The following is an 18422-nucleotide window of genomic DNA, read 5'->3' as shown; positions in this document are numbered from 1 at the left end:
CACACAACCCCAAAGGAAAACATTAACAGTAATACCCTGAATCACAGTGTGTACATATGTGTGCATGTGTATATGTAAATATTTATGTAAGTTCTAAATTAAAAAGTGAAAGAAATATATATCACGAATGGTTTTACGAGAATATATTATTTTCAGTCTCCTGATTTTTAAGAGCTACAGAAGTAAAATGCGTGGTTCAGTTACACAATGGAAGTGTACCGCTCGTTTTATTTCTGTAACCTCATCATTTACTGCTGGTCATTTCAACTGTTTCAAATTTTTCTTCTGTTATGAACAAAAACTCTAATAGCTAAATCTTGGTGTGCACCAAGAGTCATGCACCAAGAGTCATACAGGATCAATTCGGTATATAACAAACTGCCCTAGAGACAGATTGAAACATTTAACGTTTTTGAAAAGATTGAAACAGTTTACATTTTACTAACCACCCTTTGGTTTGTATATCAGGACTTTTTTCCCCGGATCAGTGTTTGCCTTTCACTTCTGTACATGTTTGTGTTTAAGGTACATAAGTTTTTGATGAGTATGAAATCAAATCTATTAAATCTGCCTTTTCTTTTGTGATTTCTTCTTCTGGTATCAAAATGAGGATGACCTGCTTCCTCCACTCCATCAACTTGCAACTATTCATCTGTATTTACTGACTTTTATGGCTTCCTTTTGTTAATCTAAACTATTTATTAGTATCAAAGTTATAGGGTGAATAGTCTAATAAGGCAACAAGATTTCTTAAGGAAAACCTTAGCTCCCAGGACTCCCTAATCTCATTTGCCAGAAACAACCACTTTCAACTCAGCTGAGTTTCTAGTACTTACCTTTGCACATCTAAAGATAAATGCTTATATTGCTGCCTCTAGATTGTTAGGATTTTAGGCGCTAAAAAGCTACTTTAGCTATTGACTTTTTACTTTGGAAGATGAGGATTTAATTAAAATATTTTTGGGTACCCATCCCTACTTCATGAAGCCACACTTGCAGCTCTTCTTCTCAATATAGTTACAGTATAACTTGGTTAGCTCAATATTAAGTCAACTATTAGGAGGATATTGTGATTTTTCTTCCATCCTGCCCTTGGGAGCCAGCAGATTGTTCAGCCTCAGTCAAAGCTTTAGGGCACTGCAGTTGCAGCTGATGTACTGAGTCACAAACTCATGAGCGTTTCCAAGTCAAAGCTCGAGCTACACCACTCCCAAATTCCTGACCAACAGAAACTATTTATTGTTGTTTCCAGCCACTAAGTTGTGGGATAATGTGTCATGCAGCAGTAATACATAATAACATGCATACTTTTTTTTTTACTTTCCCTAAAATTGATAATTGTCACTTTTCTTTCATTTGCTTAATTGTCTACGTACTTATCCCCAATTCAATCTGTGGTCTAACTCTGGTTTCAACACATTCATCATATCAGGCGTTCTCTACCCTGTATCTTCTGGAGAGTCTGCTCTGCAACTGCTGCCTCGCTCCAGCCTGGACTGGCTGCCTGCTCCCCAGCCGTGAGGCTCTCAGCCCCAGTTCTCCCTTCACCAACCTTTCTGGGATTCCTTTGACTTCTCTCTCATGATTTTTCCCTGGTCCTCCTCTTTCTTGGTTTACCCCTTATTTTGGTGGGAACAAAGTATGTGTGGGAGGTCATTTTTGAGACTTTGCACATCCGAAAACCTTTTCCTTCTACCTGCAGGCTAGTTTGACTGGGCATAGAATTGAAGGCTGGACATAATTTCTGACAGAATTTCAAAGGCATTGCTCCCATCTTCTAACTTCCCACTACTGCTGCTGTGGGAAAGTCTGAAGCCATTCTGAGTCCCATTCTCTGTAGATAACTCACTTTTTATTTTCTTATACAATCTTATAGGAATCTATGTTGGCCACGGTGTTGTATAATTTTACAATGATGTGGGTCTATTTTCATCCACTGTGCTAGGTACTCACAGGACTGTTTCAATTTGGCAATTTATAATCTTCAGTTCTGGGATTTAAAAATTTTGTTGTTGATTTCTTCTGTTTTCTGTTTCCTACTTCTGAAACTTACAATTTCGATGCTGACCCTCCTTGGCTGGTCCTCTAATTTCTGTTTCTCAATTTTATCTTCTAATGCTTCTAGGAAGGTTTTTGTTTTTAGTTTTTTTTCATTTCTGCTATCAGATTTTTAATTTCTAAAAGCGCTTTTAAATTTTCCGGATGTCCTTTTAAAATGGTATCTTGTTTTTATTTCATGGATGCCTTATCTCTCTGAGGATCTTAACAGCTTTAATTAAAAAGTTTCTTCTTCCCTTTATAGTTTCAGTTTTCCTCCAAGTTGCTTTTTTTCTTTTTGTTGAGTCTTTATGTTTCATACTAAGTGCTTTCCTTGGATGTGTGGTAATTCTTGGTTGCCTACTCTCATATATGACTGGGAGACGAAAAGAGTTGACAAGAAGCTCTGAGTACAAGAACCATGTTTAACTACTGGGTAGGGCAATCTGCAATCTGGCTGCAGAGTTTTGTGGGGAACTCCCTGATGTCACTATCTTTCTAGTCTTTTCTCTTGGGCGGGTAAAATTCCTTAGAGAAGATTCTTCCAATCTCCTGCCATTCTGGGAACTTGGCAATGGAAAAGCTTGTGTGTGCATGTATGTGTGCACATGTGTGCCTGTGTGGTGGGGAGGGGAAGGGGTGTGCCTTGGCACTCTGAGGGCGGGCATTCATTTCATCCTCCTGACTTCACTAGGGCAGTCCCACCCTCAGCTGTGCTGGCTGCCCTCTCAGAGGTGGGTTTGAAGTTTATACAATTTTGTATGCCCCATTTAAAGAAAATTACAAATATACAAATAGGCATGAAAGTGAATATTTAGGCAGAGAAAAGAGCATAACAAATGCCAAGTTTTAGCTAATAAATGACACAAACATCAGAAAAGAATGTAGTATTTTTATGAATCATCTGCCTAACACACCTCTGTCTTTGTCTCCCTACATTTCTGGGCTGCTTAGTGTTTGGTTGCCTCTTCACGTGACACAGAGTTGGTAGCATCACTTTCTTAGAGTAAAAAAGATAATTCCCTCTTTCCTCTGGTATGGTTGTTTGAAATTTGTTTTCTACTACTGATGGTTTAGAAAAGCCTTTTTCAGCTTACTGGTAATATTTAAATTTTAGGATTATTGTAAAATTTAGAAAAATCTCATGTTTCCTCTGCAAATAAACTAAGATGTCAGGGCACATTTCAAGGTTTCTTGTATAGTGACTAATCTTTTTTTTTTTTTTTCCAGCCCAGAGGTCTTTTATTTTTTTTTTTAACACCTATTATGCCATGAATTCATAGGGAATAGGTTCCAGCAGCTCAGGCTCCTTCCCATTGGTTCTCACAAAGTGTGCTTCTCTGGGTGGAGCAGGCTGGCGCTTCAGTTGAACCCAGGTACCTTTCTCTTTGGCTTCTTTCTTTTTCTGATCATTTTCCTTCACGCGTTTCAGGAAGCTATCTCGGCTCTTAGAATGCTTAATGTGCTCAATACGTACATTAATTCTCTTGGCAAGAATCTTGCCCTTAACTTGTTTGTTTACAACAATGCCAACAGCATGCTGGGTAATGTTGTAGACTCTCCCAGTTTTGCCATGGTAACACTTGTGGGGCATTCCTTTTTGAACAGTACCCATTCCCTTGATGTCTACGATATCACCTTTCTTATAGATTCGCATATACGTGGCCAAAGGAACAACTCCATGTTTTCTAAAAGGCCTAGAGAACATATATTGGGTGCCTCTCCTCTTTCCCTTTGTGTTCGTCGTTTTGGCAAATTACTGGAAGATGGCCGTGACTAATCTTAAATGTTCTTTGAATTAATAACAGTGACCAGTTTGTCATTAATGTCTTTGTAGGACAGCATATTTTGAATTTTATCTTCATTATGTCTTTCATGTTAAATCTGCTAGAAGTTTAAATGTTTTATCAATGTGTTCCTCTGATTTGCTCCTCCTTTTCATTAACTGAGTTATCTAACAATCATCACTCCTATTTAAAATGGATCTCGTTCTCTTAATGGATTACTCATTTTTGGTACAATTGGAAAATGTTTTGTTATGCTTTGATTTCAGAATGATTTCTATATATTTAAGCACTCACCTTATCATTTTTGTTTTCCATTATTTTTAAATCCAATTTTCTCTTTAGTTAATTAAATTTAAAATTGACCACAAAAGGTAACCTTTACACATTTCCAACTCAGGAGTCTGTGATTTCTTGTTTTATTAACAATTTCCAAAGATGTCTTTACAAAGTACAGTTAAAACAGTATACTCCCAATTCACCCTTCCCTAGTTCTATCCCCCAAAAAAGCCTAGGCTACTCCAGGACTGCCTGACATGAGGGGTAGTATGAAGAAGTAAAAGCAGGAATGAAGACAGAGGTTTGCCAAACTCATTGCAATATACTTTATATTTCAGTTTACCACAACATAGGTATGCCTAGGGTTCCTTCTAGGGTCTTGGAAAAAGTCCATTTAAGTTGGGGCCCTGAGGCTTAACCTTTACAACTTTTACACCTTAAATCCACCTTTGTGTCCCCTGGTACAGAATTCTTTGGAGGTGGGGGTTGGGGTGGAAGACTCTTCATTCTTCTGCTAGGGTGGGGTGGGAACAGTCTCCCAGTGATAAGGAGTTAGGGAGATGTTAGGGCTATAAACTATTCATAGTTTTCAACCAATCACCCTGATCAGTCCTTGGCTTCACCCAATTTCTAGAGGTACTCAGTACCAACTCCCAAACCTTTGAGAATTCTGTAAGGTGGGATAACTCTTGGTTTTCTCAAATGCCAGTTTGGGATTTGACTTTCTTGGAACTAAGTCAGTTACCTCATGTAACTGCACTCTAATTCCCGAATTTCGTTGTTGATGTCTCTTCTATTCTCCCTGAACTATGGATTTATGCCTTAAAAAAATTGCTTTACTGTGCTTTTTGTAGGATTTGTGAGGGAGATAAATTAGATGTATGTATTCAATCTGTCGTCTTTACTCAGAATCTGGTTTATTTTTAAATAACATACCATAACATTCACCCTTTTAAAGTGTACAATTTGGGGTTTTTAGTATATTCCCAGAATCGTGCAAAAATCACTGCTATCTAATTTCAGAACATTTTCATCACACCAAAAAGAAACCCCACACCTATTAGCAAGCAACTCCCCTCTCCCAGCTCTGGCAACCATTACTCTGCTTTGTCTCTATGGATTTGCCTTTTCTGGACAATGCACAGAAATAGAATTATATTTCTATGTGGCCTTTTGTGTCGGCCTCCTTCACTTAGCAAAATGTTTTTGAAGGTCATCCATGTTGTAGCATATATCAGTACTCCATCCTTTTATTTTTTTAATCACTGAATACTAGTTCAGGGTATGGATTTACATTTTGTTTATCCACTTATTTGATGGACAGTTGGGTTGTTTCCCTTTTTGGGTATTAATGAATGCTGTGACAAACATTTATGTTCAAGATTTTGTGTGGATATGTTTTTCTCTTGGGCATATATCTAGGAGCAAAACTGCTGGGTCATATGGTCACGCTATGTTTAACCTTTTAAGGATGTGCCAGACTGTTTTCCAAAGTAATTGTATCATTTTACATTCCCACCAATGGTATATAAGGGTTCCAATTTCTCCACATCCTGGCCAACACTTACTGTCTTTTTCATTTCAGCCATCCCAGTGGGTATCAGGTAGTGTTTCTGATGTGCATTTCTCTAATGACTAATGACGTTGAGCATATTTTCATGTGTTCATTTGTATATCTTTGGAGAAATATCTATTTAAATCCTTTGCTCATTCTAAAACTGTTTTATTATTATTGTTCTAAGAGTTCTTTGTATATTCTGGGTATTAGGCCGTAATCAGAAATATTTTCTCTCATCCATGGGCTGGGTTTCCACTTTCTTAATGGTGTCCTTTGAAGCACAAAGTTTTACATTTTGATGAAGTCCAATTTACCTGTTTTTTCTTTTGTCGCTCATGCTTTTGGTGTCATATGTAAGAATCCTTTGACAAATCCAAGGTCATGAAGATTTACTCCTGTCTTTTCTTCTAAGACTTTTATAGTTTAGCTCTTACATTTAGGTCTTTGATCCATTTTGAGTTAATTTTTAAATATGGTGTGAGGCAGGGGTCCAACTTCATTCCTTGGCAAGAGGCTATCCATTTGTCCCAGCACGGTTTGTTGAAGATTATTCTTTTTCCACTGAACTGTTCTGGCATCCTTGTTACAAATCAATTGTCCATATACATAAGGGTTTATTTCTAGACTCTCAATTCTATTCCATTCATCGTCATGTCTATCTCGATGACAGCACCACACAACCTTCATTACTGTAGCTTTGTAGTATTAAGACTGGGGAGTGTGAGTTCTCCAGCTTTGTTCTGTGTCAATATCATTTTGACTATTCTGTGTCCCTTGCATTTCCACGTGAATTTTAATGGTTTATTTTTTATATTTAAATCTTTGCTGTATTTAGAGTTTGAGTATATGACTAGTTAGGTGTTTTAAGATAGTTTTAAAAAATTCCATCTTTGAAAAATTATTTTATCAACATTAAATGCATCTACTATTCCATATCACAGAGTAATCTACCCTTTTGCCAATAACAGATTTATTAAGATGTATCAAAGTTCCTGATACTTAGCAAAGCAAATCCCTTATCATTAAATTTTCTTTTTTCAGGTAATTTCTTGGCTGTTTTAATTATTCAAGATAAATTTCACTAGCTGTATGCTCTCACCCCCACACCTAAAAACCTCTGATAAGGATATTACCAGAAGTGCAATATATTTATAGATTAACTTTTGAAGATCCTATTTTTGGTTTGCTCATTCAGGGCCATATTTCTTTTCATTCATCCAAGCCTTTTTATCTCTCTTGGTCTTAAGGGTTTTTTTTCATATCCATCCTCTACATATATTTTGTTAAATATTAAGATCCCAAAGTAACACATGTGAAGTTTTAGCTCTATACATGTCTTAGGTTCATTCCATGGAATTTTATATTTTTGGTTATACTGTAAATGGGATTCTCTTTTTCAATTTATCTTCCTGGCACATTTACTCTGTAACCAGTCACCATACCTACATACTTAATTTATATAGCCTAAGAAATTCAATTGAAAAAGAAGAAAAATAACTAATTAGGCTTTCTAGGTAGACAGTCTTAGAGTATGAAAATATGATAAAATTCATCTTTTTCCCCAATATTTATACCCGTTTCTTGCCTTATGTTATTGTATTAGCTTGAAGTTATAGAAAAATGTTTCTGACTTTGGTAAAAATGCTTTACATCTGATTCCTCACTATCAAATATGAAGGCAGCTCTTCTTGATTTCAGCCAGGAAGGTTCCTAATAGTAAGAAAATATCTTTCTGTTCCTAGTTTACTAAAAGTTACAAAGATTAGGTTTTTGAATTCCACCAACGCCTTTCACCACCACGCATTTAGATGACCAGTTTGTTCTCCTATGACCTATTATTGTGTTGAACTGTGTAAACATATTTCCTAATATTGAGCCATCCTTTCATTACTTAAGTAAACTCTGCATGGTAAAGGGTACAGGCTAATTAACCCTGATGTGTGAATGTCCTGCTTTCGGATTATGACACATAGCACCTCAAGGGCAAGGACTGTATGTCATGCTTCTTGGCAACCCCTGTTAAGTACTGTACTAGGCACAGTGCTATTTTCAACTTTTCATTGAATGAGGAAACATTTGTTAAGGGCCACCTTTGTTCCAAATACTATGCTAGGTTCTAGGGATATCAGGACGAACGAGGCAGATTCCTTCTATGATCTCATGCAGCTTATAGTCTAGTTCTGAGCACATAGTAAGCACTGGATGAATAATTAAATGACTAAAATAAGCGCATTGCCCAAGGGGCCTGGAAAATAACATGCTCTGATTTAAGGTTCCTGAAGAAAGCTACGCTTAGGTAATGCTACATAAAGAACAAAGAAAGGTAGTATCATTGTCTTTGGGCGCCCAATCCTTACGTAACCAAAAAACAAAACAAAACACAAACAAAAAACCCCCAAAACCAAAAACTAAAAAGAATACCCACCAGTGCTGGAGTCCAGCAACAGTACATTCAGTGGAGACCAAGAAAATGGAGTGGGCCCTTGGCCTTGAGAGCAAAGCCTGACGAAGTTATTGGAGTACGACGTGTCAAGGGAAAATACTTTACAGAGCCTAAGAGGATATATGAAAGGAGAAGAGCCTCCTGGGTTTATTCCGAGGCTGCCAAATGGCAGATGTGAGCCCACTCTGCCAGATAAGTGGGCAAAAAACTGGGCAGGTGCCCTGATGGAAGGATCAGATTCTCCCTGCACTGAAACGGAGCATTCCTGCAGAAAGCGGTGAAAGGTGGCAAGGAAGGGAGAAAGGAAAGGCAACACAACTGCACTTCAGCAGACTCTTATGCCTCTTCTCCCCTTGAGTTCCCATTTCATCCCCGTGGCTCTCCCACTGCAGGCACGGGGGACTTCCATAGGAGAAGCAGCTGCTTTGGAGGGCATGGGGCAAGAGCGATAGTGCCACAGCCTGAGAGCAGTGGCCTTGGTACTGCCAGGTCACAGCAGCCCGGGGTTGGCAGTGCCCCAGGGCAGGAGGCCCAACTGGGCTTCGGGACTCTCCTCCCTCCTCCTCACACTTGCCTCAGTGCTCCCCTTGGAATCAGGGATGTGAGCAGAGAGCCAGAGTGAAGACAGGGCTTGCTCCCCAGGGCGTCTCTGAGTTCTGGAAGAAATTAAGAGGGTTCTGAGCTCTCTGCCTCTGGAGTAGGAGTCCTAGCTTGATTCTGCTTCCCATTCCATAAATATGAGCACCAGAGGGCAGGAGAAGAGATATTTCAGTCTCAGCAACAAAATGGAGAAAACATTTCTTTCAACCCTCCTCTTCTCCAACCCCCAACTGCCCCACCTCAAAAAAGAAAAAAAGTTCTGTGTGTACGGAGGGCAAAGGGGGGGAAGATTCTATTTTCTTTCATAATAAAGAAAAAGTCAACAGGATGTTCTCCAAAGCTACAAATATACTTTTTCAAACAGTAAATATCTCTATTAGCAGCATGATGCCAGTTGGCTAATTCTGTCTGTCTCAGTAAAACCTTTCCAAAAAAGCCCCTGCTCTTGTGTAATGTCTATTTACAAAAACAGCTCTTTTGCATTTTCAATTTGCTAGGTTTCTCCATCTTTTGTTTCCTCACCGGCTCTGCAGAGGCAGAGATAAAACGCAGGCCCAGATGGCAGTTGGGTGGGGATCCCCTGGTCACCCCAGCAGAGCTCTTGTCCCTGCTTTCTTTGGAGTGTCCCACTTTCATGACAAAGAGTGGAAAGAGGCTGAACCCTAAACCTGCTTCCTGGGTCTTTGCTTGGCCTCCAGAATCCTACTAAATGTGAATAAGCCTAGGTCTGGCTTGGGGGTGGAAAGAACCCTGGAGTGATTCAGTCTGCCCCACCCCGTATCTTTCTGCTATCTCTAGCTGGGCAAGAGACCCACAGTTTTGGGGGCGAGGGAGGTAAGGGAGGTGAGAATGGAGGGAGGGCTGAGCAAAGAGTAGGCGGTGGTGGTTGATAGTGGCTGAAATCCTGGCTCCCCGGGGAGTGGTCTGGGCCTGAGTCACTGTCTCGGCAAGAGCAGGAAGGTGGGCGAGAGGCAGCAGCTCCAGCAGGCTGGAAGGACAAGCCCCTCCCCCCGGGCCTTCTGTTACTCTATCCTTGGGTTGCTGCCTGCTCTGGCCTGAGGCCCCACAAGGCCACCACCACCTTAATGGTGGGAGAGAAACAACAGAGGGCCAGAGCCGGGGCAGGGCTTATCGAGAGCCATCTAGGTCCGGCAGAACAGCTGCTGGTTGGATGCCATCCTCTCTGTCTGATGGGCCAGCTGGCCACAATGCCAAAGGCCAAGGAAAGTTCAGCCTGAGCAAGGCGGAGACCCCAGCAGAGAGGGACATGAACTGAGCTGGAAATCCGTCCTTTCCCCAGTGCCTATGACCACAGCCTCCAGCCCCACCTCAGTCCTTTCTCTAAATTAGCTTGATCCAAAACCAGCACACACAGAACTTGACCCCGACCCGCCATCAGTCTGAGGAGGTATGTGTGTGTTTAAAAATAAAAGGGATGACTGTGACTTGGCGGTTTGTGACTTGGACCAGAACAGTCTTCCAGCTTAGCTGTGATCCCTTCTTCCCCACTGCTCCACAGGCTGACCTCTGAAAAGTAAAGACAGGATGAAGCACCCAACGTTAAGTCGCACGAGAGCTGGGAGATCATCTCAACAAAGCAACCATTTATTGAGCATCTACTATTGCCGGACTCTGCAGAGGCACTGCTGATACATCAGTTTATTTGAAGTGTCCACTCCTGCACTTCATGGGGGAGAGAGCGCATGAGATCAGGGGATGAGCGCATGAGATCAGGGGATGGACCCTGAAGCCAGACAGCTGGGGTTCAAATCCTCACTCTGTCTATTACCAGCTGTGAGACTTTGGGCAAGTGACCTCACCTCCCTGTGTCTCCGTCTCTTTATCTATAAAATAGGATGGATAATAATTTACTCATCCTCTAGGGTCGCTATGAAGGTGAAACGAGTTTAATGCTTAAAACAGATCTTGACACACAGTAAGCAGTCTGTTTTATTGTAGAGAAAGTGGTTGTGATATTTTGAAGACGATGACCAACCAGGTCCAGAAGGGGTGACTTGTAAGAAGTTACAGAGATAAGTATATTCACCTCCGCCAAGAATGGTTAGGAAACCTGAAATTATTTGTTTGTTTTGGGGGCAAGCAGCTGACCCATACCATGATGCACCACCACCAGGCCCAAGTGATAAGTTTGCCTAAATTTGAGTGGCGACTTCCCCCTAAATAGTGAAAGGATTTTGACAAAAGTGTGGAGGCTGATGGAGCACCTAAGAGAGGAAGGCAGGCAACTCAAGGAGGCAGTTTGGATTTTCTTTGCAGCCCCTTAAGAAGATCCTAATATCTGACAGACAAGTAATCACCTATTCTCATTCTAATCTGTAACATAAGAAGGGGTAGAACATGGGTTTGCATTTGGAGGTGAAAGGCTTGTCCTGCGGACTCCACAAACTGAGAGGACCTCCACTGGTCTAATCTCCATTCCGATGGGCTGACAGTGGCTTAGACTCTGACAGCACTACACCGTCTGTTTAGCTTCTGAGGTACCATCTTTAATCTCATTTCGCTCCTGTCTCCTACCAATCAGCAATTACAAAGAGCTCTCACACTACCTTTTTCCTCTTCTCTGCTGAAAGTTTGGCCCCTAAAAAGCAAGAGGTAGAAGGAAGACGGCTGGATGGAGACTGACTTCTAGGCTCCCTCCCTAGATCGTCCCCACCCTGGGATTGGGGGTTGGGGGAGCGCAGGCAAACATTCTCTTGCTATAGAAAGTGAGGTCTGCCCCAGCAATGATTTAAAAATTAAATAAATATGAAACATTGTAAATACACACAAAAAATACAGAGAATATAGAATACTTATGTGTCCACCACCTGGCTTTGTCAAATGCTAACGAAGCCCTCTTGCTTTAGATATTATTATTTAAGCAACAAAACAGTACAGACACTGTTGAAGCTCCCTGAGTATCAGGCCCTGAGATTGTATTTCTTTCTTTTTTTTACTTAGTTTTTTTGAGACAGGGTCTCTGTACCCAGGCTGAGGTGCAGTGGCGTGATCATAGCTTGCTGCAACCTTGAATTCCCGGGCTCTAGCAGTCTACCTGCCTCAGCCTGCCAAGGGGTTGGGATTACAGGCTTGCACCACCACCCCTGGCTAATTTTTAATTTTTTTTGTAGAGAGGCTCACTACACTGCCCAGGTTAGTCTCCAACTGCTGGACTCAAGCAATCCTCCTGCCTTGGCCTCCCAAAGTGCTGGGATTATAGGTGTGAGCCACCTCGACTGGCCCCTGAGATTCCATTTCCTTCTCTCCTTCCTTGTTATCCTAGAGTAACCACTATTCTGAATTTAGTACTATTCCCATACTTTTACTGTGTAAGCTTAAGTCCATATGCAAAACACAGTATTGCCTTATAGGTCTAATATTTATATAAATAGTGCAATGTTGAATGTATCATTCTTTTTTTTTTTTTTTTTTGAGATGGAGTCTCGCTCTATCACCCAGGCTGGAGTGCAGCGGCATGATCTTGGCTCACTGAAACCTCCGCCTACTGGGCTCAAGTGATTCTCCTGCCTCAGCCTCCCTAGTAGCTGGAATTACAGGCGTGCACCACCATGCCTGGCTAATCTTTGTATTTTTAGTAGAGATGGGGTTTCACCATGTTGGTCAGGCTGGTCTTGAACTCCTGACCTCAAGTGATCTGCCTGCTTTGGCCTCCCAAAGTGTTGGGATTACAGGCGTCAGCCACCGTGACCGGCCTGCAATGTTGAGTGTATCATTCTTATTTATTTGAATGTATCATTCTGAAGCTAGCTTTTAACATTCAGCATTAGATTCTTGAGATTTGCCCGCATTGGTACACAAAGCTCTATTTTACCCATTTTAACTACTACATTTTTTTTGTTGCCCATAATATTTCATCACATAAAGACATCACAATTTATTTCCCCATTCTCCAGAGGCTGGGCATCTGGACATGACGATGCCCCTCACACTCCTGCATGTGTTCCCTGCTGCATGGAGGCCCGGGAGTTTCTCTGGGGTAGGGGACAGCTACTGTTCCAATCGCAAAATCTCCAGTTTACACCCCCTCCTGCAGTGTATGTGAGTTCCTACTGTTCCTCACCCTCAGATACTTGGCATTGTCAGGCTTTAAAATTTCTGCCAGTCTGATGGCTGTGAAACGGTATCTCATTGTTGGTTTAATCTGTTTTTCCTGATTACTAAAAGGACCAAACATCTTCGTATGAGCTTTTGTTCACTTGAGTTTTCTTTTCTGGAAAGCAATTGACAGTTTTCAAATCTATGGAATAAGTTCTTAGAAATAACTCAGCCAGTGTTCTTTACAGCTGCCCCTTCTGTATTTCTTATTAACCCAGTGAAACAACCAGATATACAAGCAACCCTATCTTCAGTTGCTGGAGTCAAAGATGTTAGCTTATAGTCTGAGTATTTGTAACGATATTCTTAGATACGTGGTTTTCAAACTTGAGGTCTTTGTAGAATATCTATCACTCAAAGATCATTTAAACTGCTACACAGTCTTCCGTTGTACACATAGATCAAAATCAGTCATGAAATTAAAAAATCATATGCACTCACCTCAGGAAGAAAAAAAAAAAAAGTCAACTGAGGTGGGTCATTCTTTAAAAAAACAAACAAGGCTGGCTGCAGTGGCTCATGCTTGTAATCCTAGCACTTTGGGAGGCCGAGGCGGGTAGATTACTCGAATCCAGAAGTTTGAAACTAGCCTGGTCAACCTAGCGAAACCCAGTCTCTACTAAGAAATGGTGATGCATGCCTGTAATCCCAGCTACCTGGGAGGCTGAGGCATGAGAATCGCTTCAATCCGGGAAGTAGAGGTTGCAGTGAGCTGAGATGGCGCCACTGCACTCCAGCCTGGACAATAGGGCGAGAGCCTGTCTCAAAAAACAAACAAAAAACCACGAACAAGAACATAATAGAAAATATCAGAGTGCATTGCACACATACTGTGTGAAACTTTTATTTCAAGTATAAGAGTGTGTGTGTGAGTTGTGACATCAAAGGTATTTCTAACTGTGAGTTGTGTTCAAAAAATTGTGGAAACTAGTCCAGGTGTGGTGGCTAACACGTATAGTCCCAGGCACTCAAGAGGCTAAGGCAGGAGGATGGCTTGGGCCCAGGAGTTTGAGACTGTGGTGAGCTGTAATTGCACCACTGCACTCCAGCCTGGGCAACAGTGAGACCCCCCGATTCAAAAAAAAAAAAAAAAAAAAAAAAGGAAACTATTGTCCAAGTTAGTGTCCTTGGCTCCATTCTTTCTCTTCTGAGTTATCCTGCAGGCCACTGCCAAAATAATCTGACTAAATCATTGCTTTGGCCATGCCACTTCCCTGCTCAAAAGCCTTCAATTTTCAAAAGCCTAGGCTCAATTTCAAGTCCTCAGCATGGCACTGAAAGCACTGTATAACGTGGCTCTGAGGTGGAGTGCCAATTCTCCCCAACGCAGCCTCTACCCAAACCACTATTTACCACCTCCAAGCTGGCCTCCTGACAGTCCACACACTCTTGACACATTCTGACTCCACACACCTTTTTCATACCATGCTTCTAACCTGGATCCTTCTCTCACTCCCACTGAAACAGCACGTATTTGCTAAGTCAAGGTTCAGTTAAAATTACATCTCCTGCTTCAAGTCTTTCTTGATGATGCCACGCTGACATTTAGTGATCGGTTGTCCTTTTGAATCCCTAGCACTTTCCATACTCTGGTTGAAGACAGAGACTGACTCATGCAAGTCTTTTAAATGTTCCTCAACATTTAGCACAGACTTTTGCACATTATAAATGTTGAACAAGCATTAAATCAACAAATATTTGTTGAGTACCATGTATGTGCATCGCACTATACTGGGCCCTATTTGATGGATTAGCCACCAAAATAATGAGTTTGGGAAAACAACTCTAATAGGTTAACAACGGACTCTAAAGACTACCCCAGCAGATTTCCTTAAAGAGTATAATACATATAACACCTCTGACTAAGTAGCTATGGGACTCAAGACACTTGACTCTTTCTGACTGCTCCAAGATCTGGGAGACATCCTTCTCCTCTCATTAAACATCTGAAATAAGAGCAAGCTCACATACAGAATCTCACAGACATTTTATAGGGCCCCTCTCTTCAAGGCATTACTATGCTCTCCAGAGAGGAAGAAAAGCTTGGTGTGTCCAAAGTCACAGAGGACACGACTGGTGAGGCTGCCCCAGGCAGGAGCCCCATAGGTAGAAGAAGCTAAGCCAGTTACAGAACACCTAGAGGTGTGCAAGGCACAAGGACTTCCTCTATCACTTGTGTGTGAAGACTGACAACTCCCTGTGATTCATTACCAACCTGCTAGTGTCAATACACCCCAGCAAAGCGAAATTCCGTGATCCAGTCAGCTTGGGAATAGTCTGCCACTCTTCTAATATTCCTGATCATGGGGACAGAATACTTAGGAGATACAGGTTTTAGTTCCAGTTCTGCCAGGTGCTGGCTGAGTGAATTCTAGTAAGTTGCCAAGGGGGATAATAAGACTGCACTGCTTGCCCAGACGTAAGCATGAAGTCAGACAAAGGATGGGAAAGCCATCTGAAAAGTTAGAAGCACTTTACACATGTGAGATAGCAATGGTAATCATAGGGGAAAGGACTTGAATAATGGTTCTGTTTGACCCAGAAGTTTACCCTTCTTTCTTTACATTCCATTAATTTAACAATTACCTGTTAGATATCCACTATGTGCATGATACCCACTATGTGTACATAAAGATGAAGAAGCTGTATGTCGCTCCTGTTCTCATGGGGTTGGTGTGGAAGGGAGGTGCGTGTCGGTGACACCTAGAAGGACGCAGAAGCGCTACAGTAGAAGCACTATGGAAGTACAGAAGAAACCCAGTAAAGCAGTTTGGAGTGGAGGATCAGAGAGGAGTGGGGAGGAGAAATCACAGGCAGCCTGACCTGGAAGCCACTTGTGTCAGTCAATTTAACAATAGTACTTTCAGAGGCTCTTCATTTTAGGAAGTGGTTTGTAGGTTCGGCACGTTTTTATCTTAACATTTTTCCTGAGCTGAGGCAAGTCAGGAAAAGGGAAAAAAGGCCCCATTCATACATTTAATAAACACTTCCTGACTGCCAGGAACAGTGCTAGGGAATAGCAGTGACCACAAGACAGCCCCCATGCTCAAGAACTCACAGATAAGTAAACCAGCCAGTGGAGTACAGATGCTGATGAAAGTCAGAAGAGAAGGTCAGAGAGGCAGCACCCAGTGCAGCATGGCAGGGTGTGGGGGGCCGTTCAGGGAAGACCCTCAGAGGAGGTGAAGCGTGGCCTGATGCTTGAAGGATGAGTGGATGCTGGCCTGGTGGACAGGGTGCGAGTGAAGGAGAAGCATTTCAGGCAGAAGGCACAGTTATCCAGAGGCACAAGGGCATGAGAGAGCAGGAGAAGCTTGGAGCATGGCACACACAGAGTGAAGACGGACAGCCAGGCCCAGAGAGCCTCAGAAGCCCTGGCCCAGAGTTGGGCCTCTATCCTGAAGATGATGGCAAGGGAATACAGGGTGAGAACAGGAAAGAAACAAAAAGGATCAAGCGTGAGGAACACCAAAGTGCAAAGGGCAGACAGTGGCAGAAGATCCTAGAAGAGTCAGAAAAATATCATCACTCCACTCATTTCACAGCAGGCTCAGGTGGCAAACTGTTAGGGGGAATGGACGCTCCATGCCACAGATGGAGAAACCGAGACAGAGAACGGTTCAATGCTTGACCAAGCTGCACTGTGAGTGGCTGAGCCAGAACCTGAACGCAGCACTCTAACTCCTACTCACACTTATCTGCTCTGCCTCTAATTTCCTTCTTTCTCGTCAAACTACTGGACCCCTAGGTATAGGGAGATTTCTTCCAGTACTCCCTTTTCCTCATCGTTTAAGCCTAAAATCATCAAAGGTGTATGGTTCAACGGGAGGCTACAATTCCTGGAGCCAGCTTAGATTAGGATCGCTATTCTTAATTCTACTTAATTCTCCCTGCATACCATAATAAAGCCACCTGAGTATACGCTGGAAAACAGGGGAGAGAGAGACAGGAAGGGAGAAAGGGAGACAAGAGGGAGACAGAAATAGGGAGGGAGGGGGTGAGTGGGGAGGAGAGGAGGGAGGGGGTGAGTGGGGAGGAGAGGAGAGAGAGAGAGAGAAAGTGAGGAGGGGGGCAAATGTGGGAAGGAGGTGGGGCAGAGGGAGGGAGAGAAAAAGAGAGCGAGGGAGAGAGAAGCATTTGGCTTGAGGCCAAGAAGTGAATCTGTGACATGAGATGTGACTATCAAAGGCCTTCTTCCTAGTAGGACAGACCACTGGGTCACTCTGCTGAAAGGCAGATGGGTGTATGGGTGGTGGCTGAGTGGATGGGTAGATGGTGCAGGAAGACAGCAGGTACCCACTAAACAAACAGGGGGTGGGCGGGTTGCCTGCACAGAGCAAGCAGGGAACAAAGGCCTCTCACTCTTCATGCAAAGTCCACAGTGTGCAAAGGGCATCAATATTGGACATTTCTCACTGTGACATTTTGAAAGCTCAGCCTAGCCCAGAACAATGGTTACCCTCTGGGGACCATGGGCCATGTGCCCCTGGGCCTTATTTAATGATGGCTTGGCACAGCCCATGTACTTGGTGAACTTGACCTTGGGCATCAGCCTCCCATGATGGCTCTACGTCACTCTGGTCTCTTCCCCTAATGAGAATTCCAGTCTCACATGAATGGATGGATTCATTCTGGGGGCAGGAAAACTGCTCAGGGAGTGAATCAGAAGGACCCAGCCCCGGTCTCCTTGCCAGCCATTGAGCTAGGAACTGAGTGTGATTGTGTGCCCAGGCGCCGGTGCTGTTCCTCTCTTTGAGAGGGTCAGAGTCCACGCAAGAGATGACGTAGAAGCCCTTTAAGGGGGAAGAGAAAAGAATCTCAGCTTTGAGGGACAAAGCCACCCTTCTGGTTGTGACTCTCAGTCTGAGGAGGTACCAAGATGTGCATGTACTGGTAAATTAAAGCTACTAGATGAAAACCTCAGCTCTTGTTAGACAGTTGTCAATTTCAATTCTCTCCAACCTGACAGGCTAACCTTTAAGGAATGGGCTACTATTTTTTTCAGACGGGAAACTTTCTGTGAGACAGGTGAAAACAACCTGTTGCAGATCACCCAGAGAATCATTTACCTTTATTAGTTTCTGCTCTGCTCTTCTCCCAACTTGTGAAGCAAAGACAGTAAATGTCAATCTAGGCAATATAAAGCACCTGTACTGCCTGCTTTTCACTTTGAAAAATTAGGCAAGAACACTCTAAAGATTCAAGACACAGCAGCCAAGAGGACATCTATATCCCAAGACTGGGGGCCCAGAATGACACTGAAAGGACGTAATTCCTCCAGGAAAGGGAACTGAAGAACTGCCGCTTTGCCCACCACTATCTAGGTTATCACAAGACAGGAAAGGTAGCTTTTTAAGGCTCCAGTCCCCTATTGGCCTCCTGGAGCAAATGGTGGAGGTAGAAGCAGCAGCTCCTGTAGGGGCTTATTAGGGCATTGCTTCGGGCTTCCCTCACGTGCTAGCGGTGATTGTCTCACATTTGTCCATCAATCTTGGTCTAAGAAACAGGTGGGGGAGGGGAAAGATGGTTTGCATTTTACTTTAGAGCGCTATCCCTGACACTGACTGACATCAGCTGCTTGCGGTCTCCACCGATGGCCAAAAGT

General features: G+C 42.7%; 2 protein-coding genes across 3 annotated transcripts in view; both read right to left on the bottom strand.

The window, feature by feature from the left end:
- Positions 1-18422, bottom strand: part of BIN3 (bridging integrator 3) — a 135710-nt gene that overhangs the window by 29417 nt on the left and 87871 nt on the right. The gene's annotated exons all lie outside the window — the stretch shown is intronic.
- Positions 3266-3793, bottom strand: LOC126961579 (60S ribosomal protein L21-like; the record flags this gene model as incomplete). The annotated part of the gene is made up of 1 exon (XM_050802117.1): positions 3266-3793. A coding segment is annotated over one exon (492 nt), but the record flags the coding sequence as incomplete, so codon positions are not given.

Source organism: Macaca thibetana, chromosome 8 (assembly GCF_024542745.1).
Source record: "Macaca thibetana thibetana isolate TM-01 chromosome 8, ASM2454274v1, whole genome shotgun sequence".
Lineage (NCBI taxonomy): Eukaryota > Metazoa > Chordata > Mammalia > Primates > Cercopithecidae > Macaca > Macaca thibetana.
This window is presented reverse-complemented; position numbering and strand designations above follow the sequence as displayed.